General features: G+C 42.8%; 1 protein-coding gene across 1 annotated transcript in view; it reads left to right on the forward strand.

Annotated features, from left to right (window-relative positions):
- gpc5b (glypican 5b) overlaps nucleotides 1-26,535 on the forward strand; it is a 62,811-nt gene extending 36,276 nt beyond the window's left edge. Inside the window, exons 9-11 of the mRNA XM_080722947.1 lie at nucleotides 5,510-5,651; nucleotides 24,975-25,078; nucleotides 26,355-26,535. Of these exons, the coding sequence (XP_080579073.1) occupies nucleotides 5,510-5,651; nucleotides 24,975-25,078; nucleotides 26,355-26,468 (360 nt within the window). The 3' untranslated portion in view covers nucleotides 26,469-26,535. The remainder of the gene's footprint in view (nucleotides 1-5,509; nucleotides 5,652-24,974; nucleotides 25,079-26,354) is intronic.
- The last annotated feature ends 562 nt before the right edge of the window (nucleotides 26,536-27,097 follow it).

The raw sequence follows: 27,097 nt of genomic DNA on the forward strand, positions 1-27,097 counted from the left end.
TAGCTGACAATAGCAGATCTAAGCTCACAGCGCCTCATAACGTGACTCGTTGTGAGCTAGAAGACCTGGCATTTTCACCAAACACTGGCCTTTTATGATATCTATTCCCAGAAAAAGGGATGCTATGGTTCATGACGTGGTTAATCACGAGATAAAATGTATTTATAGATTATGGGAGGTTGTTGCTGAGTCAACTGTAGAACCATAAATAGGCCCTGATACGTTTATTGATCCCATGGGGGAAATTCAGGCACCAACATCACGATAAAATGACAATATTAATAAATAAAAGTATACAGACGTACAGTATATATATATCTCGTCACTGTCAGGCAGAAACATCTCCAAGTTTCAATTATTATAATTTTCTTTTGTAAATTAAAGCCCTACTACTTCATCATACAAAAGTGTCGCACAAAAGTAGTGAAAATAGCAGATTGCAGAATGCTTGTAGATCGGCTATTTTCACTATTTTAAATCCTTTTTTAAATGTTAAATACAAAACGAACGGTTTTGGACATACAAGATTTCTACCCGACTACAACGATATACAATCCTCCTGCCTGGTGTTGAACACAAAGACACGGTCAATAAATAATAAAGCATACGTACAGTATGTATATGTGTCATAAGCCATACTGTACTCCCAACCTGCTGCCACTGCAGTTGAAAGCAGGTCACATGCCGGGGTTTCTCTTTTCACTTTGTTTTAAGGGATAGTTCAATTTTTTCTCTCCTATCAATTACTCACTCCATGGAGACTTCCATTCCATTCAAGGATATTTCTTTTGTTTTTGTCACATTCCTAAGACAGTAATTTGAGGAGACTCTGTGTGTCTCCATAGGGAACAAAGCAGGCTTTTTGTGTCTCCGTAGGGAACCACTGCTGGTCATCAAATGATTGGCTTAGGAATGCTACAAAAACAGAAAAAAATATCCATGAATTCAAGTCTCCGTGGGTTGAGTACAGTGTTGTACCTGAACGCGTTCAATGAACGATCGTTCACGAACGCGTTCATATTTTGGGCGAACGTGAACTGAACGTTCTTTGTTTCTGCTTGATGAATGCTATTGTCGAATGCGTTCATTCTGACGTCCATGAACAGTGCTCGTCGGCTCGTTCGCTCGTTCGGTCCGCGGTCTTCTGTCCTCGCGTCTTTCTTTTCATTAACATTTCACATTATGCTCCAATAACACCCAGATGCAGACTTGAATAGCCAAAAGTATAAAAATATTATGGTTAAAAAAAGAACTAAAAATAACTAAGTTAGTTCATTTTGAGGAACCATGAACTTTAGTTCAAAATGTAGAATTATGAACTTGGAAATGAACTAGTTCATGTTAGAAGTTTTGAACTTGAACCAGTTCATTTTGAAAGTGAACTTTCCCTATAACTATAACACACGCTGTAAGAAAAAGACAGAGAACATCTTAAAGGACAGCAGTCATCCCGCCCATTCCCTGTTCTATCTCCTCCCATCCAAAAAACGTTACCAGAGCATCTCATCGCACACCACTCGTTTCAGTAATAGTTTTTATGCTCAAGCAATCAGGTTGCTTAACGAAGAGATGAAAGCGAGACGTAGGTAGTCATGTGCACTGTACGCAGTTTTTAAACTGTACACTGTTACACTGTATGGTTTTTGTTGTTTTTGGGTTGTCTTGGGTGACTTGTTGTTGTCTTGTTGTTGGGTTGTTGTTTTTGTGTGTAATAAGGCTGAGAGTGCTCCTGGCACAAGCATTTCATTGTATGTCTGTACCTGTATGGATATGCGTGTGACAATAAACCTGAACCTGAACCTGAACCAACACTGGTTGAATAATCGATTAAAAAAAAAAAGTAATTTTGGGGGTGAACTATCCCTTTAATGGTGAAACAAAATGCGTACTCTACCAAAAACAACAGCGACAGGGTGGAACCACAGCAGCTGGAACATGTTCTGGCTTTCCCACGGCACAGGAACAAACCGTCATTGTCAGTCCGCTGCGTGATGACTTGCTGGTGATATCAGCCTCCACGTCCCCTGGGACAATTAAGTCACACAAACAGCCCGGTTTCTTTATGTTTCTCTCACCTGCGGTGCATTGGCACAAATTGCAGATGTCCCTCGCGCATCAATCATCATGTATTCGTCCCGTTTAGTTATTAGAAATATAATTAAAACTAGTACACCGTCGTTGTCGGGTGGAAACCTCGTATGTCCAAGACCGTTCGTTTTGTATTTATCATTTTAAAAATGAACTAAACTAGTGAAAATAGCAGATCTACAAGCACACAACGCCTCGCGGTGCGAGGCGTTGTGTGCTTGTAGATCGGCTGTTTTCACTACATTTGTGCGACAGCCTTGTATGATGAAGCAGGGCTTTGCTTGGTGAAAAAAGTACATATTTGAAACATGGAGATACGAGGTTTCTACTTTCTACTATTTTCTACTTGCCCAAAGGTCATGCCCACTTGCTCGAAAAGTAAATTGCCCATTAGAAAATGATAAGTAAATTACATTGTTTTAATCCAAATACCTACATAGTTATGATTGAATATGACTTCACATATCACACCTATTTTATATTTTTACAGTGAAAACAGCACATTATAGGCAAACAGTGCTTTTACTTTGCATTCCAAAGACCAGAAGACATAGTGCTTTGGCCACGTTCAGGTGTTTAGACAGATATCTCGTGCTGTGTTTATAGATGATTGCGTCCCCTTTCAAACTAGCACTTGCCTGGTCGGGCAACCTGAAAGCAAACCTAGCCTGCCCAAAAGTTTTATTTACCTGCCGGGGGCAGGTGGGCAAGCCTTAGTGTCAATGTCTGATACAGTGTTTTATAATTGCGATGATATTGAATGCTTCTTTTGCTATTTTATAAGTCGATGAATTAAGGGCTAAGGGCTTTTTGGGGGTGTTCCTCTTAGGCAGGGTGTTTGTACTTGTACTGTACTAAATCTTTTGTTTTTGTTTTGACTTTGTAATGTTCTTAATTTTTGTCTAATAAAAACAATTCAATCAATCATAAATAATTAAGTATTGTAGCCGTAGGTAGATCTTTGTTTACCCCGAGGGGCAAATAAAAAACACATTTTCTAAATACATTCCATTTACAGATTCGAACTTGTTGTTGTTTTCCAAAATAAGTTCCCTGGAGAATGGAACAATATTCAAGTACAAACCAGTGCGTGCTACAGGAGATCGCTGTTACTGTCGGACGAATATACCTTATGACAGGGGTCTTCAACGTTTTCAGGCCAAGGATCCCTTAGCAGAGAGAGAGATGAAGCAGGGACCCCCACTACATAATATTGTATAAATGTGTGATGGAGATTCTTGTCGATTTCATAGATAGATTCATAGACTTGTTTGACACTTAACCACTTAAACTCATAAATCGTCGATACTTAGTAAACTTGACCTTTCACTCTGTACTTGGTAGTTGGTACTGTACTTTTTTACCTATACACCAAACCTATTTGCCAAAAATAGCCGATCTACACACTCTCAACGTTGCGAGGCGTTGAAAGCTTGTAGATCTGCTATTTTTGGCTGAAGTTCTCCTCAAAGTATACGGATGCGAGGTGTTCAGTTGTTCATTTAAAATAATATCCTATCACACAAGGATTTGGCGGCCCCCCTGCAGTGACTATGAGGACCCCCTAGGGGTCCCGGACCCCCTGTTGAAGACCCCTGCCTTATGACAATGCACAGCACAATGTGTATAAGATGTTTAAGGACACTACATCATATTATCCACTCAACACTAGCCTCACACTGCCAGCCCCCCAACCTCACTCCACTCTGAGTGGAGGTCTGGAGAAACTCATTTCAAACAGTAGATAGAATGAGTGAGCAGCTCCCTCACTGGGGTGTGGCTACACTGTGATTGAGCCCTTTTTCGCACCGGGTGCAAACCAAAATTAGATTGAACAATTTATGTTGTTTCTGTTGGCTTTTTGTGTTTTTTTTTCTCGTAAATTAACGCCCACTACAGCATCACACAAAAAGGTTTCCACCCGACAGAGACTATACTGTATATATCAGCAAAATTGGAAGAGATGTATATTAAATTGATTGATTGATTGATTGATTGATTGATTGATTGACTGATTGATTGACTGATTGATTGACTGACGCAATGAACCGTATGTGTGAGATGTACATAGTGGTCAAAATGGACACAACAAGCCCAAGATCTTATTATCTCCATCTCCTGAGTCTTCACAACTGAGCAGCAGAGTTAGGATTCATACAAAGACAGGGTTACCTCAATTAGCATCTAACCTGACCTCTGTGTTCTTGTGTGTGCGTGCGTGTGTGTGTGTGTGTGTGTGTGTGTGTGTGTGTGTGTGTGTGTGGATGTGTGACTGTGTAGGTGTGTGTGTGTGTGTGTGTGTGTGTGTGTGTGTGTGTGTGTGTGAGTGCGTGCGTGTGTGTGTGTGTGTTAGTATGCGTGTGTGTGTGCGGGGGGTGGGGCACGGCGCCTGTGCGAGGGCGAGTGCGTATGTGCTTAGTGATTGATTGCGTACATCCCACACTACATGTTATCTATAATACATGTGTCCTGTGTGGGTGGGGGGTGGGAGGGGTGCATGTGACTGCATGTGCAGTGCCTGTGCATTTGTCTTAAATACGCTATCATGACATCATGAACCATCCAGATCTCTCAGGTCATCTAGGAAAGCTCTGCTTTCTGTCCCTAAAAGCAAACATTTCCGCAGGGAAGCAGCATTTATTGTCTCCGCCAGGCCGACAGGCATGGCCGAGATTATGTTTTGCACACTGTCTGTCTGTCCGTCCATGCGTCTTCCCGTGTGTGTGTCTGTGTGTGTGTGTCCTTCCGTTTGTGTACACTGTTGGCACGATGGCAGCGAAACTGTGCACGCGCCCTCCCTGGGTTTGGAACTGGATTTTGTCCAAAGTCTCTACACAGTATCTATGGTCATTAAACAAAAATGTTTCAGATTTTTCATATTCCATTAATTTTTTTCTTCTATAATTTTCATCCCACGATTTTGTAACCCATTTTTTTCACCCAGTGCCAATTGCCTAACCTGTAATCCTGGTTTCTGCTCTCCCTCTACCACACATTATCTCTATATTCAAGTGATCAAGATTTTTCATATTCCATACTGATTGCCGACTTCCGAACATTGCTCGCCCACAATATCCTACCTGACCTGGCGGAGACCTGTGCTCCGAGGAACACTTTTCTAGTTTTTTTTATGCACCACATAACAAACCCTCAGAAAACTGCAGGTCTGCTGCCACTCTTATTTCTTTTGAAACACATAAAGACCTTTCTGTTTGCCACTGCCTTTGATTGAGTTACTTTTCTTTCCACCCCCTCCTTTTGTCTCTTCTGCACTGTAACTGTATCTGTTATCTTTTACATCTTCTGTTTCACGCATCCCAATGTCGTTGTATAATATTGTGTTTCCTTTGCTTGGTGTATTCTGTGTAAAGCACACTGCATTGCCTTGTTGTTGAACTGTGCTGTACAAATAATCACATAGGAAGTGCATGCAGAGCTGGGCTGGGAAGACACGGCCAGACAGAAGAAGGAGGAAGAGGAGGGAGGGAGTGGACAGAGAGAGACTGGCAGCGGAGATGACTGTGATGATGAAGATGGCTGTGAAGGATCTGGAGGAGTGGATGGTAAGTCTCTCTCTTACGCACACACGCACACGCACACGCACACACACACACACACACGCACATACACGCACACACGCACACATGCACACACATACCTACTGTATGTGGATTGACAGACAGATGTGCAAATGAGATTCAGATTCACACTCATTCACGCACGCATGCACCACGCACGCACACACGCACAAGCACACATACTGTACACACACACACACACACATGCGCGCGCGCGTGTCAGTGTCTTCGCTGATATCAACACTAACACACACAGTCTCAACTCCTTGGCATGATGGAGGTTTTAAATTGCGGCAGCCTCCTTCTATCTCATGCCTGCATGGAAATACCCACGGGAACAACAGTTCTCTACTAGATGAGTTCATCTGTTTCACCCTCTCTCTATCGCTCTCTCTCTCTTTTTCCCTCGTTCTCTCCTTTCATCTTGTTTTCTTTCGCTCTCAAACTCTTCTCTTCTCTTCTCTTCTCTTCTCTTCTCTTCTCTTCTCTTCTCCTTCATCTCAGTTTCTTGCTGAGAGCAGCAGTTCAGTCCTCACTCGGTTGGAATGAATGATGCAGTAACAACTGCAGTACTGTGTAGGTCACACTGAAAACACACATGGAGTCATGTACTTATTCATTTGTCTCTGGACTTGTTCTTCCTTCTTATACTACTGTAATACATTATACCCCCTAGGGGGGGTCTGGAGACCCCCTAGGGGCCTTAAAATGATCCCAGCTGTGACCAAAAAAAAAAAAAGATATAAATAGATAATATTTCCTCTGCCATTTAATTTACTAATTAGGAAATCCATTCGGGCAGATGTCTGATTTAAAGCCTGAAGGCCTGAAAATGTGGAGATCTCCCACTGTGATTATTTCAATTGTGCATTTTAAATAATGGATAAGTCTAAACAAAGAGTCTCTTTCATCGTTCTCAGTAGCTATAGCTGGTCTACATGCATAGCTCCACGCATTCTTCCCAATTATGCTGTAAAGGTGGGATAGGACAGAAATAGTTCTTCCTGAAGTATCCTGGTCTTCCCATGTCCCTCACACAAGCATGAATGGAGGATATTAGCTTGTGACTGTCAACGCTAATTTAAACACCACCGTAGAACAGAAATAGCTGCTCTGCAATCTCAACGCTTGTAGATTTATGTGGCCAAACTTCATCACACAGCCCTTTACATAAAATAAAACAGAATTACTTTACTTCTGTTGCAAAACGGGTCATGCAGTATAATCAAGTATAACCTAGCCTAAGGAGGTCAGAGCGTCCTAAAGGGGTACTTCCGTAGTTATGCTCACTTATAGCTTAACCACTTACCCTATATACTTGATGCTCAGAATAGGGATGCTAGGGTTCACGTGTTAAAGCCCCACAGCAGAATATCCAGCAAATCAGTATCTATATTTAGCTGGAAAAACATATATGTTGATTGTCTGCTCCATACAGTGCCTTGGCAACATGATGTCATAACTTTCCATGATCCTGTTTGCTTGTGACTGTACTGTAGTTTCCATGGTGTTATAGTATTCGCTGACCACTGACCTGCTGTACTGTGTTGGTCAATCACTTTTCCAGCTACAAGTTGATTTTTGTAAACAGGAGAGCAGAGAGGCGGTTAGCGCTCTCCTAAACCTGGGAGACCACAAAGTCGAGCATTTATTTTTTTATTATTCGAATGTCAAAGTATCCTTGTATTACAATCAGCAGAGTGGCACCGGGGCACATTTTGATTGATTTGTTTACCGCTGTAAGAACTCACTACACAATGTACTGCAGCCCCAGCCTGACCCGTGACCAGAGGTTTTTGGTCGCAAAAACATCATCACATGATGCTGCTGCGGTGGTGTCCATCAGTGGAGGCACATTGTTATGTAACAGAGGTCAACCATCATCACTAGATCACTACCAGCCTCGCTATCAGCGCTCGTTATGCTAATGATTATCATGCTGTGTGCATCAGCTCCACACACTTAAAACCTCAGTGTTCATTTAAACTCTGTCAATGTTACTGATGTTAACCAGTTGGAAACCGTCTGGTTGCATTCGTACACTCGGGAGTTCCAAATGGACACATTAACACTGAGGATTTTACTGTGTATGAGGAGGTAATGCAGAGAGCTACTCTGTTTGCTTCAGGTGTAATAGCATTAAGCACAGCGGAGCTTTGGACATGCCAGTGAAGGCAGTGGAATGAGCAGACGAGGCACAGGGTTAACCCTGCAAAAAAAGAGTATAAATAATTAGTTTTCCTGTTCTTTTTTCACCTAAACATACTGTAACCATTGGATCCTATTGTTTAGTATTACAATGCCATTGGCCATGATATTTGCATATAAATACCACCTACAGAGGCTGACATTCACGCCACTTCAAGATCTCTGGAGTCCAATGTTTGGAGGGACAACATCTCACTTTTTCACTGAAGCTATTCCTCACAAAAACATAAGTAAAATGCCTGTAATAATGTTTTTGGTGATCATTAGAATGTCTAGATTAGAACATATACATATGTTATTATTGTGAAGAATATCCCCAAAATATAAATTAGGCCATGATTTATGATTTATGGCTATAAAACCTTACAAAAAACATAAAAAAATATATACAAAAAGAAAAGAAAAAAATCCCTCTGATTAGGACTTTTTTAGAAAAGTAGAAAATTCGGGTCTTGCAGGGTTCATTTTCCAGATTATTCTCACAAGCACAAGCTTTTAACATGAGCTCGACTACTCTGAGCCACATAGAATCAGAATCAGAAACCAATCCGCCTTATTGTCACATCACAGGTTTACAGGTGTAAACGACTTTTAAAATGTTGTTTTATGTGTTATCAATACTGCATAAATACAGTCTGGATTTGGGATGGGACGATATGCGATATTATCGTTTATCGTGATAAAAAAACACTCACGATAATCGTATCGTGGAGATTTAATATATCGTCCTCCGTCATGCACTGGGATCAATTCACCTTTTATTTGCCGAGCTGCATATCCGGTACCACTTCTATAATTGGTAAAAGGTACTTGATACAGTCATTTTTTTCACTCTCTATCAAATGTCTTTGCCAAAAAATAGCCGATCTACAAGCTCACAACGCGTCGCAATGCAACGCATTGTGAGCTTGTAGATCAGCTATTTTTTGGCAAATGTTCCGCCCCAGGATAATGGATTTTGATTATCGCGATAATATCGTAAATCGCGATTTCTTGTCATAATAATCGTGATATGAAATGTTCATATCGTCTCATCCCTAGTCTGGATGTTCATGAATGGATTTAAGGAAGTGGACTTGAATCAGTGATCTCTTTGTTGTTTTGTTGTGGTGAAGGTTGGCTCTTTCTCCACAGGTCTCTCTTCTTTACCTCATTACTACTCTTACTCTCTTCAGGAATTCGCCAGATTAAACTGATTGATTTTCTCTCCTCTAACTGACACAGTCTCCGCTCGCCCCCTTCAATCTGTCTGTGTCCCAAGACATGTCCACGTCCTATAATGTCAATAATGTAAATGTAATCACAGTGCGTCTTCTCTTCTCTTCTCTTCTCTTCTCTTCTCTTCTCTTCTCTTCTCTTCTCTTCTCCATACTAAAAGGCATGTTGTCTTACCCACAATGCACTGTGGCCCATTGAGGAGTGATTTGTATCTTCCGTGAGTGCAAGGTGCATTTTTGTGTTTGTGTGAGTGTGAATGTGTACTTGCAAGGACCTCTCATCTCAGTCCCGGTAACCATGGTTACCAGGTGGTCTCCCATCCCAAGGGATGGCTTTTAATGACGAGGATAGGATAGGGGTGGGCTCGGGGGGACTGTCCCTCTTTGGCAAATGGTGGGGTTTTACATGTGTTGCATACTCCCACATACAGCTTTATTTATCTCCATTCCAATACAGTGCAACATGATTCATTCCAACCCACTAAGGATGGGAGCTGATTGGCAGAGAGAGACATGCAGAGTGCTATAATGCATTCCAAATCCATACAAAAAAACTCAATATTTCAAGAACACAATACATTAAAATGTTCAGCTCACCCCATTTTCAGTGTGTTATTTATCCTTTCACCAAAGTCTGTTCTGACCTCTCTTTCATCTCGGTTCTGCTCTCCTGGACACATCTCTGCTTCCCTGGGGTCAGATTTACAAAAAGCCCTACACTGTAAAATCCTCAATGGTTATATAACTCGAGAGTGTATGAATGGTTCAATGTGTGCACTGTCAGTCACATTAACGCTAAAGATTTTACTGTGTCCATATTTCATCATAAGAGGATTCCAGTTTCAATCCTGCATTAATGGTTTTGCCATGTAAAAATATGTTCTATATTGTTAACATTCACTGTTGTTTATTTATCAAAAGTAGTAGGAAAAGAGAAGTGTACCACACATACAGTACAATCTGTGATGCCCCATTGATGAATGGATCCTTATACTGTATATAGAATGCATTTGAAAAAAGTACCTCATTAGGAATCTGTAATCCTGGCATATAAAAGTACAAACAAGCCTCATTTGGATGTAAATGACAAACAGTCCATCCATCCAGTCCCCCCTTTAGGCTGTTACGTAATTTGAAACGTCAGCCTGTAACGTATTACATTAATTAAAAAGCCGTGCTGTTCCTTTCTATTTCTTTGTAGCACATCCCCTTTTTACAGGCATCAAATAAAATAATAAATTGTGAATTAAGCTCCCCTCACTCAACTGAAATCACGTTTTTGCTTTATAATTTTTTACATACATGAGCGTTGCTCCGAGGAATGTTCACACTCCCAAAGAGAAAAAGAGTGAGAGGAGAAGAAGAAGAGGCAGGGGGGGATGAGAGCGGGGAGAGACAACGGTTGGGGGTATAGAGATAATATGGAAAAGAAAAGGAAATGACAGGGCTCACATACTGTGAGCGCGTGTGTGTGTGTGTGTGTGTGTGTGTGTGTGTGTGTGTGTGTGTGTGTGTGTGTGTGTGTGTGTGTGTGAGCAGGGCGTCACAAGGGGGGGAACGTGGGAATGAGTTACTAGGGCCCAAGGAGGAGGGGCCTTCATTATTTTATACTTTAGCTATTGAAAAATAGCAGATATACAAGATCACAGCGCTGCGAGCTTGTAGATCTGCTATCTTTGAAAAGTCGTGAAAATGTGTTCAAATCTTTGAATATATGTATTTTTAAAGCGAACATTTGTAACTCAAATGCTTGCTTCTGGGGGGTCCCTGGAACGAAATATTTTGAGATGGGGTTCCGTGGCCAAATACATATCATTTTGGTGGTCCTTCACTTGAAAAAGTTTGAAATAGTAGATCTACAAGTTCGCAGCGCAGCGAGCTTAAACCCCCTCCCCCTTATGAAGAACATTCATGGGGGGCCCACAGTGAATCCTTATACCCAGGGCCCAGAATTTGGTGCGACACCCCTGTGTGTGTGCGTGCGCGCGCACATGTATTATCTTTATGCAAGCGTGTACGAGGTGCCGTGCACGTGCGTGCGCAGCATGTGGCAGTGGTTAATAAACAGTATAGAGCGTCTCTGATAGATCCCATGGGGAGGAGATGGTCCTCATTAAAGAATTACACATTCACTTTGCTGTGCCGCTGTAGCTGCAGCGATGCAGGCCGCGTGCTGGTGGTGGTGGGGAGCCTCCGCTCTGGCTCCGTTAGACACGCCCACGGGGAGCTAGAAGAATTGATCTTTACACAGAATGTCACAGGATAGCTTGTGAATAACTAAGTACACGGCCCACTCCCCTGCTCTCCCACGTTATTAAGTCACATAAGACATCCTGTTGTACATGTCTGTCTGTCTGTCTGTCTGTCTAGAGCTGCAGCTGTCTGTCTGTCTGTCTGTCTGTCTGTCTGTCTGTCTGTCTGCCTGCTTGCCTGCATTCTTAGGTATGAATGAACGTGATTGTGTTTCCGTGCCTATACCCACCGAGGTAATTTTGCAACCGTGTCATAATATAGACATTATGCAACCAAAAACCAAAAAGCTCAGTGAATAATTATGGGACCGAAATCAATCTCGGCCACAGTAACCTCAATCTAAAGTATTTAGTCATTAGTGGAAAACTGAACTTTGGTTACTACCTGGCGTGTGTGTGTCTGTGTGTGTGTGTGTGTGTGTGTGTGTGTGCGTGCGTGGGTTCGTCTTTCTCCTTCTCCTCTGCGGGCCATATTTGACCAAAATATGCTCCCCTTGCTTTGTCTAGCGGTGTGGGCTTGTCTTGTGTTGGTGGCTTGGGGTGGGTGGGTGGGAGTTATTCCTGTATTCTAAATGGGTGTTATCATGCCACTCACCTGAGACATCCTTTTTTGGCTGACATTTTACACGGGTCATTAACCAATCACAGTGTTCACACAGTTGTTCACACAGTAAAATGTCTTCATTTGACCCTGAGAGGAGGGTCAATGTTTATACTCTCAGAGTCCCATTAACTGTACGGTAGCCTCTGAGCTCTCTTCACAGTGTTGCTTGCTTTCCTGCATCCCTCCTCCATCCATAGATTTTATAATTCCACCAGAGGCTCTGCTTGACCTTCATGTCCATGACCTTGGGTTGACGCTGCCCCACTGCAAGCAAGCCAGCAGTAGTAGCCTACAGTCCGTATTCTACCCAATTATTATTCATATCTCAGACTCGTATGTCACACCACAGTTCACGTCTTGCCTCATTAGCTTGCCTACTAATAATAGCTGGAGCCTGGGTGAAGATTTTACACTTGCCTCGATTGCTAGAAATGGCCATTTGAATGTTACAGAGATAATCCTACCACCACAATGTTGCCCACAGTTCTTTACTCTTTGCCCTCTACTCCTAAAAAAACAAGGCCAATAAGAAACATTTGGTTTCTGTGGTCTAGAGACCATTGGTTCCCAAACGGTGTGCCAAGGCACACTGGTGGAATGTGAGACATGTTCAGGTGTGCCTTGGGACCACCACACATTACTATTGCAATATAAACAGCTGTACAAAACCTTATGAATGTTATTTCAGCGACGCAATGTGAACTTGTAGATCCGCTAGAAACGTCTGATTTCTCTTTTGGGTCTCGAGCTGAAAAGTTTGCGAACCACTCGTGTGGAGGACAGTGATTCAGAACCACTGGTGTGGAGGACAGCGATTCAGAAGTCCTGAGTTGGTGTCGGTGTCACAACCTGGCTCAGAAGTGGACAAAGTGGAGACCGCACAAGCAAGTCAGTGGTGTAGTGTGTGTAGTATATGGACGTGTGAGGAACCAAAACAAATCAACTCAACCAAACCAAGCAAGAAGGAGAGACAGGATGAAGACTCAACCTCAATTTATAGGGTGAGCAATCACCCAGGTGTTAAAGATTCCACCACTAATTAACCTCCTCAGAGCCCAAGGAACCCATGGAAACATCGGTCTGCTGGGCCGTCACAGTGGACTACACTAGTCAACACTCTTGTGCCGCATCGCATCACATCGCATCGTGTCTTGAGATCTTGACCTCTTCCTTGTGTGAAAACCACTGGTCCACTGACACACCCCCAGCATCAGAGACACTTCCACTGCCAGTTACAGCAAATATCACATGGACATTGGTGGTGGCACTGTAGCAAAGACATATTGAAGGGCTTTGCACACAGGCGCGATTTTTCTTTTTTTTTTTTCTTTTTTTTTTTGTTTGCTGCATGATTAAAACACATTGGATTTGGTGTGCAATGCTGTGCGGAAATCCACGCTGCGAATCCAAAAAGGAGTCATAGAAGGAGCAATCTCTCGAGACAGAGTCAATGAGGAAGAGAGACAGACCGAGTGGGCGTTGCCCTTTCTTTGCGATGGCTCGCCAGATTGTAAAAGGAGTGATGAGTTTTTACCGCATGCGACAAGACGCACAAATCGAACTGGGTTCGATCGGGGAAAAAACGCACTGCTGCAGCCACCTGCCGCATGACAAATTCGGAGCCGGTGTGTATGAGGTCATAGAGAATCATTGTTTTCTTTAAAAAATCAAATCGTCAGTTCTTTTCGTGCTAAAAAACGCGTCTGTGTGCAAAGCCCTTTACAGTATACTTTCTGTAGTTGTGTGCCGGTGTCATGCTCGGTAAATAGCAGATCTACAAGCTTGTATATCTTCTATTTACGGCATGCAACAGCAGCGTGCAACTAAGTATAAATAAGCTAGGCTTCGCTCTCCTCATAATACAAGGTTATTCTGTGCATTCCCAGGAAAAGGCAACTCACAACAAGTGCACTACTTACCGTCTTTCACTAATTCTTTGTTTTCTTTTGTCGGTTGTTTTTGCCCAGTTTCTTGTTTCTTTCTACTTCCTTTCCTTTTGTGAATGCTCTTTTGTCTCTTATCTGTCTCTGTCTGTTTAGAGTCTGATAAATATTCGCTGAGGGCATAATCTACTGCTCCTTGTAACTTTACTCTAAGCAGTGTGTGTTTGTGTGTGTGCGTGCATGCGTGTGTGTGTGTGCGCGTGTGCGTGTGCGTGTATGTGTTGCCTCCCCAGGGAACTTGGGCCAAGGTAATGAAATTCTCATTACTGATTCAGCTGGAAATGCTGGGATACGTTTACCCGCCTACTCACACCCAGCACCTTGTACAGACGCTCGTCAAGGTCACCTCACATCTACACATCATTTGTGTATACGTATGCGTGCGTGTGTGTGTGTGTGTGTGTGTGTGTGTGTGTGTGTGTGTGTGTGTGTGTCCATTGTATACATACAAATTGAGTAGCAATGAGAGTGGGTGTAATGACAGTTCTGTACGCCACAGGCATCTGACATGATATACCGTCATTAACGCTCACACACGCACGCACGCACGCACACACGAACACACGCACGCACGCACGCACGCACGCACGCACGCACGCACACACACACACACACACACACACACACACACACACACACACACACTGCTTTTACCTCTGAAATCAAAGCATAGCTGACATAACTCCCTTCTACATGGATGTTATTGAAACACACACACACACACACACACACACACACACACACACACACACACATCTTTGAACCACTTGACATGTGCATAATATTACCTTCTGAGGCAAGACAGTTTCTGCTTCTGCTTTAGCCACGTGTTTATGGACCACACACACACACACACACACACACACACACACACACACACACACACACACACACACACACACACACACACACACACACACACACACACACACACACACAAACACAGGAGCTATTGTTTCACAAGATGTTATGCTATCTGGTATATATTGTGTCAGGCGACAGATCCGTAGGAATGTATGAATGTCAATTAAATATTAATATGCTGAGGGATGTTTTTTGATTTGACCACATAAACCCTAGCGTCCCTATTCTGGTGGGCCAACATTCGGTGAAAGTAGACGATCTACAAGCTCACAGCACGTCGCGTTGGAGTAGATTTTAAGTGGTTAAAACTAGGATGGCACAGAAAGGTTAGAAGAGATTTGATGTGTATTGAGATAACTATTTTGGCAAATTTGTTATCTCAAAACTATATGTCATATACTGTGTTTAACTTGGCTTAAATTGTGTGTGCTGCATCAAAGATGAGATTCTCAGGTTTTAATATTGTTTACATGTGTATTAACCTTTGTACTGTAAACATTTTCAACGTTTCATGATGTTTGTCATCAATTCGCTCGTTATTTACTCCTTACAAGAATCCATCAATAATAGTTGTGACGTACAGTATCCTCAATACTCAATTTGTAACAGAGGTGTATCAGAGGGGACTGGGGAGTGTACAAATGTTACCAATTGGGTCCATTTGATTACGTTTGTACACTTTCACTAACATGGAGGATTCTACTGTGTGTCTGTCAGTCTTTGACTCTCCTCACCAACAGGTCCTACCTGCTAAACAACAGTGAAGGAAATAGAAACCCATCTGTGACTACTGTTGATAGGCTTGTTCATAATTAAGTATTCATAAATATGAATTATTGTCATATAACATTTGTTCCTAAACGGTTTGCCGACACACCCTGGTCAGGTGTGCCTTAATTGGGATTTTGTGATAACCACACATTATTATTGTAATATATACACATACAATTAGTTATGAATATATATATACATATATTTTTATTAATTTACTATATCAGTATTTTAGTTTAGTATTTTGCACTCATTTACCAATGAAAATTTGATACCCTAAAAGATATACTTGAACCACTTTCAACCTGGTGTGTTTGGGGCACATGTCATTTTTAAAATGAGAATTTGTGAAAGTAATTAGTGAAAGCATAAACTTTTTTATTTGGCATTAGTAAATAAATAAAAATAAACACACAAAGTGAAAACACTTGCTATAGGGGCTATCTTGCATGCATGTGATATGTGCCTTGAGAGTTTGTTCCACTGATCTATTAGAGAGAGGTTTATGGCCAACAACACATCTCCAAATTATGGCCCAGCGGTCCGGCCACCTAGGCTCCATTGCAGCCTGACAGCGTGTCACAGGTTCAAGTCCCGAGACCTCTGCTGCATGTCACTCCCCGTCTCTCTCTTCCCATTTCCTGCCTGTATACTGTTATGTAGTGTATACTATCAATAAAGGCCAACAAAAAGCCACAAAACATAAATCTAAAAATCCAGAATGCAGACAGATTAGTTTCCATGACGTCCATGACCTCTGTCTGTAGAGTCATTTTCATACAGTTTACAGTTACCTTGAAGGCAACATAAATTACATTACTATGTTGTGAGTACATCAATGCCATCAAAGCACACACAGTAGTTTTTCCACGAGTTTCCACAAAAATAAATGTGTCCGTTTTAGACAGCTATTCCTGTAACTGCGTACAACTGTGTGTGTGTGTGTGTGTGTGTGTGTGTGTGTGTGTGTGTGTGTGTGTGTGTGTGTGTGCGTGCGTGCGTGCGTGCGTGCGTGCGTGCGTGCGTGCGTGCGTGCGTGCGTGCGTGCGTGCGTGTACGTCTACTTGGCAATACCTCTCCTGTTGTCATGGTCATGTCTGTTTCCTGTGTGTGTGTGTGTGTGTGTGTGTGTGTGTGTTACCGCAACGCTGATTAATGGCCCCCACCCCACCTGGTAGAGACCAGTGCTGTCGCCCTTGGGAAACCCCTTGGATTGGGGCCAAACCCACTTGAAAGCATTACATTTATAAATACATGGTTCACAAGAATTCATTCGTTTTTTTCCCCCGCGCTTGTGATTTCTGACTGAGCGTCCTTTGTTTTACACTTGGTGTCCCTGTTCGCCCGCAGTGCCGTTTAGTGGCCACCATTTTTGTCAGGAGCATTTGTCTGCTTCCTTTTTGCGGACGCTGAGTGTTGAGATTGAAGAGCTTTTAACCTACAGGTATTCCTTTGTTTTAGTTTTCCGTGACCAAGTTTTTACTCAACGATTTTCTGAGCGGAAGGGACATTACGTTTTGCAAACAGTTCACACAAATTCCCACGACAGATTAAAGGGTTGCATCATGTCCATCAGTCTGTGGTCATTGAGTGATAGAGTTCTTTGTTTCTTTCTTCTTTGTTTTAACCACTTGAACCCCAGGCGTCCATATTATCGGGGGAGGGGGGTAGCCAAAATTAGTAGATCTACAAGCTTTCTGACCTGTTTTTTGGCAAAGAGATTCGGTGTCGCTAGAAATAATCTGTCCAAATAAGGAGTCAACTCAGGTCCAGTTTACTACATCCTGTAAAGGGCCATGCACACTGAGCACTATAACTATAAATATATCGTCGTTGTCCGGTGGAAACCTTGTATCTCCAAGTTTCAAATGTGTACGCTCTTTCGCAAAGTAAAGCCCTGCTTCATCATACAAGGCCGTCGCACAAAAGTAGTGAAAACAGCAGATCTACAAGCACACAACGCCGTTGTGTGCTTGTAGATCGGCTGTTTTCACTAGTTTAAATCATTTTCAAAATGATAAATGTAAAACGAACGGTTTTGGACATACAAGGTTTTCACCCGACAACGACGATATCATTTACTGTTGTATTTGTTATAGTTGTGGTGTGATCTCTGCCATCCACTTACTGTACATTAGAACAATTTTTATTTATTTTATACCATTTTTATTCCACGATTTTGTAACCCATTTTTCACCCAGTACCGCTTCTTTTCACCTGACAGGGGGGAGTTATCCCCGGTAGAACGTAGCGCATGGAAGGAAGGAACACGTTATTTGAACCAGTTCCTTTCCGTTCCATCAGGCGCCCCGGCTGACCAGGGGGAGGCAGTATATTCTACAGCATGTTTTTTTTGTGAGGGTACCTGCCTAGCCTAGGGGATCCACGGAGAACATGCAAACTCCACACAGAAAGGCTCTTTCACCAACCCCACCTACGTTATGAGCCCCAGCGTCCACAGCGCACCCCCGGGATCTTCTAGCTGTGAGGAGACAGCGCCACCGTGCCCCCATTAGAACCATTTTTAAACCATATTGTCTATAATTATAGTTACAGTTATAATTATAGAAAATATGGTTTAAAAATGGTTCTAATGGGGGCACAGTGACGCAGTCGGTGATGCTGTTGCCTAAATCCATATTTTCTGTCATTATAGTTACAGTTATAGTGCTTGTTGTGAATAGCCCTTAAGAATGTTTAATGGTATTTTCAATGGAGCTGAAAATGGGCCGATCGGGATGATGCAATCCACTGTAGTCCAGGATTGTGCTTGAATCCTTCAAATGTCACTCCTACATTGCTATTAACACACACACATGCACACACAAACTGTACATGCACACGCGCACGCACGCACGCACGCGCGCACGCACGCACGCACACACACACACACACACACACACACACACACACACACACACACACACACACACACACACACTCATTACTCATCTAGGGAAAGGTTAAACTCCCCCATGAGCATGACCAGTGACACTATTCATCACTCACCTCTGTCACACGCAACGTGTGTGTGTGTGTGTGTGTGTGTGTGTGTGTGTGTGTGTGTGTGTGTGTGTGTGTGTGTGTGTGTGTGTGTGTGTGTGTGTGTGTGTGTGTGTGTGTGTGTGCGCGTGCGTGCGTGCGAGCGTATGCACGCGCGTGTGTGTTTTACAAATCTGCCATATGTGAGTGTTGCTAAGAGACAAACAGGCTGAAGGGCATGCAGGTGGAGATGGCACGTAGCCACCAGCCTCTTAAGACATACACCAGCATGCACACAAACACATTGTCGATGTCTAGCCGCAATTTGCAACTCTAGATTTTCTTTTAATATCGTCACTGCAGGGCAGAAACCTTGTATCTCCAAGTTTCAAATGTGTATGTTTTTTCATAAAGTAAAGCCGTGCTTCATCATACAAGACTGTCGCACAAACCTAGTCAAAATAGCAGATCTACAAGCACACAACGCCTCGCATTAAATCGTTTTTAAAAATGATAAATACAAAACGAACGGTTTTGGATGTACAAGGTTTGAATCTAGAGTTGCACCATCAACCATTGAGGGCCCATACATCCAAAAAGTAAAGTACTATCTGATTGTATTAAAGGTACTGTATAGTTCACCCCAAAAATATATTTTTTTTCCTATTGATTACTCACCCCATGGAGACTTGAATTCATGGATATTCTTTTAGTTTTTGTCTCATTCCTAAGCCAATAATTTGATGGCCAACAGCGGTTTTCCTATGGAGACACAAAGAGCCTGCTTTGTTCACTGTGGAGACAAAAAAAAAGAGTCTCCTCAAATTATTGGAGAGAGAGAGAGAGAGAGAGAGAGAGAAATTCCATTATTTTTCTAAGTGTAGGCGTTTTCGGTAACGCAGCTTCAAACGAGCGCTTCCACACTCACCACACAACACTTACGGTAAATAAAATAATCACCTGCGCAGAATTTCTTGACAGAAAATAGCTCATAACATGTCTAAAATGGATTTTTATGAAACAAACACTTTACAGATAGAAAGAAAAAACTTTTTGTTATTTGCTTTTATTTGACAGTCTTGTTTGATGAAGTAAAGCATTCATTTACGAAACTAACATAAAGAGCTTAAATATGAAGAAATTAGGTTTCTGCCCGATCACAATGATACATGAGACACATTATTGTTTTTAACTTTTTAAATTATTATATTACTCTTAGTTGTGTCTTCTTAATTTCTTTCTTATGTATCTGTCCTGTGTTTCAAACTGCAGTACTGCCATGACATAGACATCAATAAAGGTATATCTATCATTTGACATGCTAAACGCAAGCCTTTTCCAAAAAACCTTCAGACGGACACGTTGGGTTGTAACACTGTCACGATTACAACATTAATTGTCATAATTGTAATTAACGATTTAATCGTGTGTTTTTGGCTTTGAGCATTGGAACATAAATAACATGTGTCTTCATATTATGAAGACACATGTTATTTCTGTTTGCCTTTTAGGCGTCGTAATCAAGAATAGCACAGGTCCGATATGACAAATAGCTTAAATAAAGAAAAGCTTACAACGTGTCACAAAGTGATGCATTTGTATAGTGTAGATCAGCTATTTCTGCTTTCTTTTAGTATTAGAAAATGCATGAACATTTTTCAACTTGACGATTATGCAAAAGATTCGCGATTATCTCAAAATAATTGCGTTTAGACGATTACGTCATAATTGTGACTGGCCTAGACACCTAGTGAGCTAGTAGATCTGCTATTTTCAGTACACGGCACCGTCATACAATGGAGTATAATGCCTGATTTGTATTTGGTTTGCGCATCTTCATTCGTGTATCATCATCATACCACGCATCGAGAAAGAAATCTGCTATTTTCAGTGCGCGACAAACCGCACGCGACTAAGTGTAAATCTGGCATTAGCGCAGCTGATCACTTCACAGGCTTTTCTATTCTTGCGGGACGTGGGGAGGTGGACGTGCACCGGAGTGCACACACACACACACACACACACACACACACACACACACACACACACACACACACACACACACACACACACACACACACACACACACACACACACACACACATTTACACAGCTGCAACTCCCACAGTCCCATATTGCTCCATGCAGCTGAGAGAGTATGAAATCAAGGGCAGATGCTTAGTTGGTAAACAATGAATGCACTGCTGATAAATCATCTGAGAAAACACACACACACACACACACACACACACACACACACACACACACACACACACACACACACACACACACACACACACACACACACACATTTAGAGCATTCTCCTGCACGTTCACCAGTCAATCTGCGGTCATATGCTGATATCACACTGACAGCGCCACATGTTGAGACTTCTTGCCAGTATGTTTGTGCATATTTTGGATTACTATCATATTATATTGCTGTATTTGGGTATTAGTGTGTGTGTGTGTGTGTGTGTGTGTGTGTGTGTGTGTGTGTGTGTGTGTGTGTGTGTGTGTGTGTGTGTGTGTGTGTGTGTGTGTGTGTGTGTGTCTGTGTCTGTGTGTGTGTCTGTGTTTATGTAATTGAGATTAGGATGTATATTGGATCTATTTGCAGCTACTAGCTAAACGTGATCATGATTGATGGTGTGTTCCTTGCTATAGTGAACGTATAGTGTTACAGTCACATCGTATGTTTGTGTGTCTGACTGTGTAATGTGTGCCCATTCCTAAACTATGTATGCATGTATATTTCATTCAGTGTGTGTGTGTGTGTGTGTGTGTGTGTGTGTGTGTGTGTGTGTGTGTGTGTGTGTGTGTGTGTGTGTGTGTGTGAGTGTGCGCGCGTGCGCGCGTGCGTGCGTGTGTGTGTGTGAATGTTAACACCTCACCTCATTCCTCTGCTGCTGAAAGAGTTTCTTTGTCTATTGTACTCCAAAACAATGTCCATTGTAGGTAGACGGAATCACATTTCTGCACAAGCAGGTGTGTGTGTGTGTGTGTGTGTGTGTGTGTGTGTGTGTGTGTGTGTGTGTGTGTGTGTGTGTGTGTGTGTGTGTGTGTGCGTGCGTGCGTGCGTGCGTGCGTGCGTGCGTGCGTGCGTGCGTGCGTGCGTGTGTGTGCACGCGAAAAAGGGATAGTGTATATTTAAGTGCGTTTTTGTGACAGAGGAGGTGTGTAGGAGAATCCCTTTTCTATGTCTGATCCCTGTCGCTCTCTCTTGTGTGTGTGTGTGTGTGTGTGTGTGTGTGTGTGTGTGTGTGTGTGTGTGTGTGTGTGTGTGTGTGTGTGTGTGCGTGCGCGTGCAGTGCGCGTACGTGTGCGTGTGCGTGCACTGCACAGGCATTATGCCCACGGCAGTGTCTGTCTCTCTCCTGTCCTAATCCACTCATTTACCTGAGTTCCTCCCAGGAGGGGTTTGGAGAAATGCCAACACACATGCGCACACACACGCACGCACACACACACACACACACACACACACACACACACACACACACACACACACACACACACACACACACACACACACACACACACACACACACACACACACACGAAAAGTGTTAAGCAGCTGGTGGGATCCAAGGGTGTGCCAATTAAATTAAGCAACAAATTCATGCGTGTGTGTGTGTGTGTGTGTGTGCCAGTGTGCGCGTGTCAGTGTGTCAGTGTGTCTGTGCGTCTGTGCACAGTGAGTGTATGTGTGGGCGGTGGAGCCAGGACCATAAATTATCCTGGCCTTGACAACAACAACAAAACAATTAGGTTTCCCTGACGACCATGAGAAATCTGGTTGCCGTGGGACCAGTAATGGGCCCAGAATCCCTTTTGGACCAGGCTGACCTGTTCTTACTGGGAGAGAAATATGTTTGACACTGATGTTCAATGTTTTAACCACTTAAACCCTATATACGTCCCCCATTTACACTCCCCCAGGGGTCTGTAAATGGTGCCCTCCTTTTCTCCCCTCAAATCCCTTTGCCGACAAGGCCTTGCACCTATTGTATATATATTGGCTGTTTTCACTAAATGCCTGCCGATTTTTTGGCCGATTTGTCGCCTATTTTGACCAGAATAGGAATAGGATCCCACTGGTGCAGGTGGACTGGTGGTGTCGTGAGCAACCTCAATTGCTCACCATCACTTGATGAGTAGTCTAACCTAACGCGGACATTCTATGCCCCCGGCAGATCTCACCGGGTCCTCCGGCGTCTCGGAATGGACGCGGTGCGGGACGTGACTCCTGCTGCTGTCCGCTTTGAGTAAATGAGGAAGTGATCCGTAGTGATAAATGATAGCGATTTCATAATATAATGGATAAATAAGCCTAAACAAACCAGTTCACATGAACAATACTGATGTAAAATAAGATATCTGAACGGCTACATATATTTCATATACAATTAAAATGTTGTGTGCCACAGCAGGGGCGCTAGCCCAGGCTTTTCTCTTTGAAATGCCTGGATCCTGAGGCTACTTGATGAGAGCAATCAAGTATTCCTCATGCTCTTCCAAGTGTTCAAAAGCATTTTTGGTTTCCCAAAAAGGGTTTACAGTGTGCATCTCAGCCTCTCCACGAACAGGGATCGGTGCCCGGGAGAGTGTCGCTGTTACTACATGTCATCTTCTCGACACCCGACTCTAACCCTCACCGTATCCCTAACCTCTGTGGAGTGAGTCGCTAACCTTCCGGTCGAAATGATGATCGTTCGAAAGGATTTTCCCTTGGTACCCACACATGGGGAAGGTAGCCTACAGAAAGGTTTCTGGGGCAGTAAAACAATAATAATAATAATTTTGAACCGGGGAGATAGTGGAGCACACAGAGGTTTTATTAGGTGCAGACTAGCGGGTCGACGCCACACACGTCTTCATCAGAGTCGGCTCAGACTCAGATGAAGACGTGTGTGGCGTTGTTAATCTAATTAATTCCCTGTGGGCTCCAGTGTCTTCCTTGGCCAAGGATTTATATGGCGTGGCTCTTCAGGAGGCCAGCTGTCTTACTGTATAAGAGGGTCTGCCTGTGTGCGTTTGTCTGTCGGTCTGCTTGTCTGTCCATTGCATTTTCCTGTAATTATTCTGGTACCTTTTTCCTATTTTGAAAAGCCATTTATTTAGATATCTATATAAAATGTACCTATTTTATCCAATCAGCTGAGTGAACTCACACAGGATAGAGATGAATCAAGTGAAATTGGAAGTGAAGACACAAAGAAATGATCAGATAAAATTGGAACATGGATCACTATAACATTGAAGCCGATGAGTGGGTGCTCTCCTGAACATGGCAACGTTGGGTCCAGGCCGCCCTCTGGTTCCTGGAGAGGGGTTCCACATGGACCCTTCCAGGTCTGTATCAAGGAAGTTCAGATAAGGAAAGGACGCTGAAGCGTTTTTTTTGGCACCACGGCTATGCGCCATGACACTCTCGGTGGCAAAACTAGCACCGGAAGTTCGGTGAATAACATTGGAGTTTAATAACATTATGTACTGTGCACATCAAAAAGCATGTGATTGTAAAAATACCTGTGAAGTGTCTTCTTTTATATTCCTGGAGCGATTATATAACAAAGGTCGCAATAGTTCCGAATTATTTTTTGTTCATGAGCTGTCACAGCCGGCTCTCATAGACTCCAATGTTATTCATCGAACTTACGGTGCGAGTTTTTCCACCGAAAGTGTCATGGCGCATAGCCGTGGTCACTGTGTGTCTTCTCCTCGTAGTCTTCTTGGTCTGTATGTAACTCTGCAGTGGTTCCATTTGTATACACTTTTATTAAGGGGGTCCTTATAATTAGTTTGAGAACGACTGAGCCGCATGCAGTCTGTTTTTACTAGAATGATGCCGTTGCTGGACGTAGTCAGAGAATTACAAGTACAAGTACTGTTGTCTCCAAGGGGTAAAATCCATCTGGAGTTTACGATTCATTTTGTTCCAACACCGCATCACTGTGCTGTGTACTATTTATTTCCTCGTGTCCCGCTGTCAGGAACAGTAGCAAAGCTACTGTATCTCAGTGAGATGACACACAGAAACAAACACCCGCACGCGCACGCACGCACGCACGCACGCACGCACGCACGCACACACACACACACACACACACACACAGTGGAACCAATGTGCACACGAGAGATGCAATAAGTAACAGTCAGGGCTATAGACTCTGTGCTGAGGACAGCTTAATGTGATCTCCCTCCACTCGTAACTTTTTATTCTGTTCTTTTTCTGCTGTGTCTCTGACTCTTCCTGCTTCTGTTGCGGTCTTCTCCTAACCCCCCCAACCCCCACACCCTTCTCAATTGATTTCCAGTTCAGTTCAATTCCTCTCTATTCAAATGACGCGTCATTGGCGTGGCACTGAAAAACCTTACGCTGCCAAAGCGGAGGCGAGGAGTGACAAAACTGATTACTAAGAATTATCAGAGCCATGTGTCTTTCTCTCTCTCTCCCTCTCCAGGTGAGAATGAGTCAGGTGGTGTTTCCAGTGGACATAGTCCAGTTGTAAAGGACGTACCCCCTCTTCATCACCCTGTCACTCCTCAGCGCCCCCCGCCTCCTCAGGTAGGTCATAGCAACTGATTAGATGTATTTCCTTTCATTTGTATCCTATCAAGCTGTACACACCATCTGTACTGTATATCTGTATTCCTCCATCCTTCATCCTTCACATTTCTCTCTTATCAATGATGATTAAATTAGATTTGATCATCTCTTTTTACATCTCTTATTGTTCTGTTGAGTTTAGTAGCACACCTCAGTAAGGAATGAACAACATAGTACAGTCTTTTTTTATATTGCACTTTTCATTGTTGCATTTCTCAATCAGTTTGGTCAATTGACTCTATCTTCCTTCCATTGCAAGACTTTTCTTCGATATATTCCGACCGATGCAGTTGTCATTTTTACGCCAGGTGCCCCCGATATTTAGATAGCAAATCTAGGGATGCCAATGGAAATTAAAACTTTTCAATATTCTTGGCAGTCTCCAAATTGATTTTAACATTTCATTTCACAGAGTTTTTATTTCCCTTGTGTCTCCTGACATCAGTATTATCAAAAAAAATGTACTGCTCCTACAGACGTCCAAATTAAATTGTTTGCGTCTCTTCCAACGTGCTAAAATCTGTCGAAGGTACACCTGCTGATTGGGTTCATTAATGAAACGCCCCAAAACACACCCATGACTGATTCCAAGAGTAAATACCCTTTCATGCTCCAACCTTCAATGCATGCTAGCAAAACTGACAAGGACACAACCCGACACATTTTGCACCCATTAAAGATGGGGTTCTATGATTCTTTCCCCCTCTAAAACATGATTATCAACTATTATGATTATACTAGGAGGAAGATTTTTTCCAAAAAAGTTTACAGAAAGAGTTAAAGGTCCGTTGTAGAATCAAATACATAGCGATGGGATGATATGAAATTTTCATATCACGATTATTGTGACCAAAGAAATCACGATTTACGATGTTATCGCAATAATCAAAATATCCCCAACATCCATTATACTGGGACGGAACATTTGCCAAAAAATTGCAGATCTCCAATTGTTTTGGCAAATAGATTTGGCAGAGAGTGAAAAAAAGACTGTATCAAATACGTACAGTATATTATATGTACGTTTTACCAATAGAGGGTTTAAATGGTACCGGATATGCAGCTCGGCAAATAAAAGGTGAATTGATCCCAGTGCATGACAGAGGACGATTTCACCATAAATTAAATCTCCATAATACGATTATCGTTTTTTTTTATCACGATGAACGATAATATCGCTTATCGTCCCATCCTTACAATGACATAATGCATCTATCCTCTCACCCGCCCTCAGGTGGCCGTTCGAAGCTCCGCCCACACGCTGGCCTCCTCCCGCCTGTCACCCTTAAGCCTGACGCCGTTGCTCTTGCTGTTCCTGCTGCTGTGCCCATGGGAGGAGCCTCTCTGACCGGCGCCCCAACACAGATACTGGAGAGAGCGACAGACCCACAGATAGAGAGACAGCAGCGCAGACAGCCAGGCACGCAGCAGAGGCAGACAGACAGACAGACAGACAGACAGACAGACAGACAGACAGACAGGTACTCGGAAGGAAAGGAACACCACAGACAAGGCGCAGAGAGTAGGCAGTCAGTCAAGCAGACAGACAGAAGACCCATGTCATGTGATGGCGTTTGAAGTTGCAAAGGTCTCCGTATCCATAATGGAGACCCCGCTTTTTTTTTTTTCAGTTATATCTCTGTAACCTTGTGTTGTAGACAGTCTGGTCATATGGACTTGAGAACTGCTGTTCATTTTACAATGTTTGTTTATTTGTGTATTTCTTTTTTTCTATCTACTATACTTACCTTTGCATGTATTTTGTTATTCTATATTGTATTTAACTGGGATAGTTTGTACAGCACTACTGACTCTCTGAAAGAGAAATGTAAATACGGAAATATATATTTATATAAACAGAGTTTGTATAGGATACGAAGAGGGCTTGACGTGTAAATATATAGATTAATTATGTAGAACAGCACAGACTGACTTGGGGTCATTGGTATAGGAAACATGAGTGTATGAGATTATGAA

The sequence above is a fragment of the Nannobrachium achirus genome (genome assembly GCF_963921795.1).
Source record: "Nannobrachium achirus genome assembly, chromosome: 1".
In the NCBI taxonomy this organism is placed as follows: Eukaryota; Metazoa; Chordata; class Actinopteri; order Myctophiformes; family Myctophidae; genus Nannobrachium; species Nannobrachium achirus.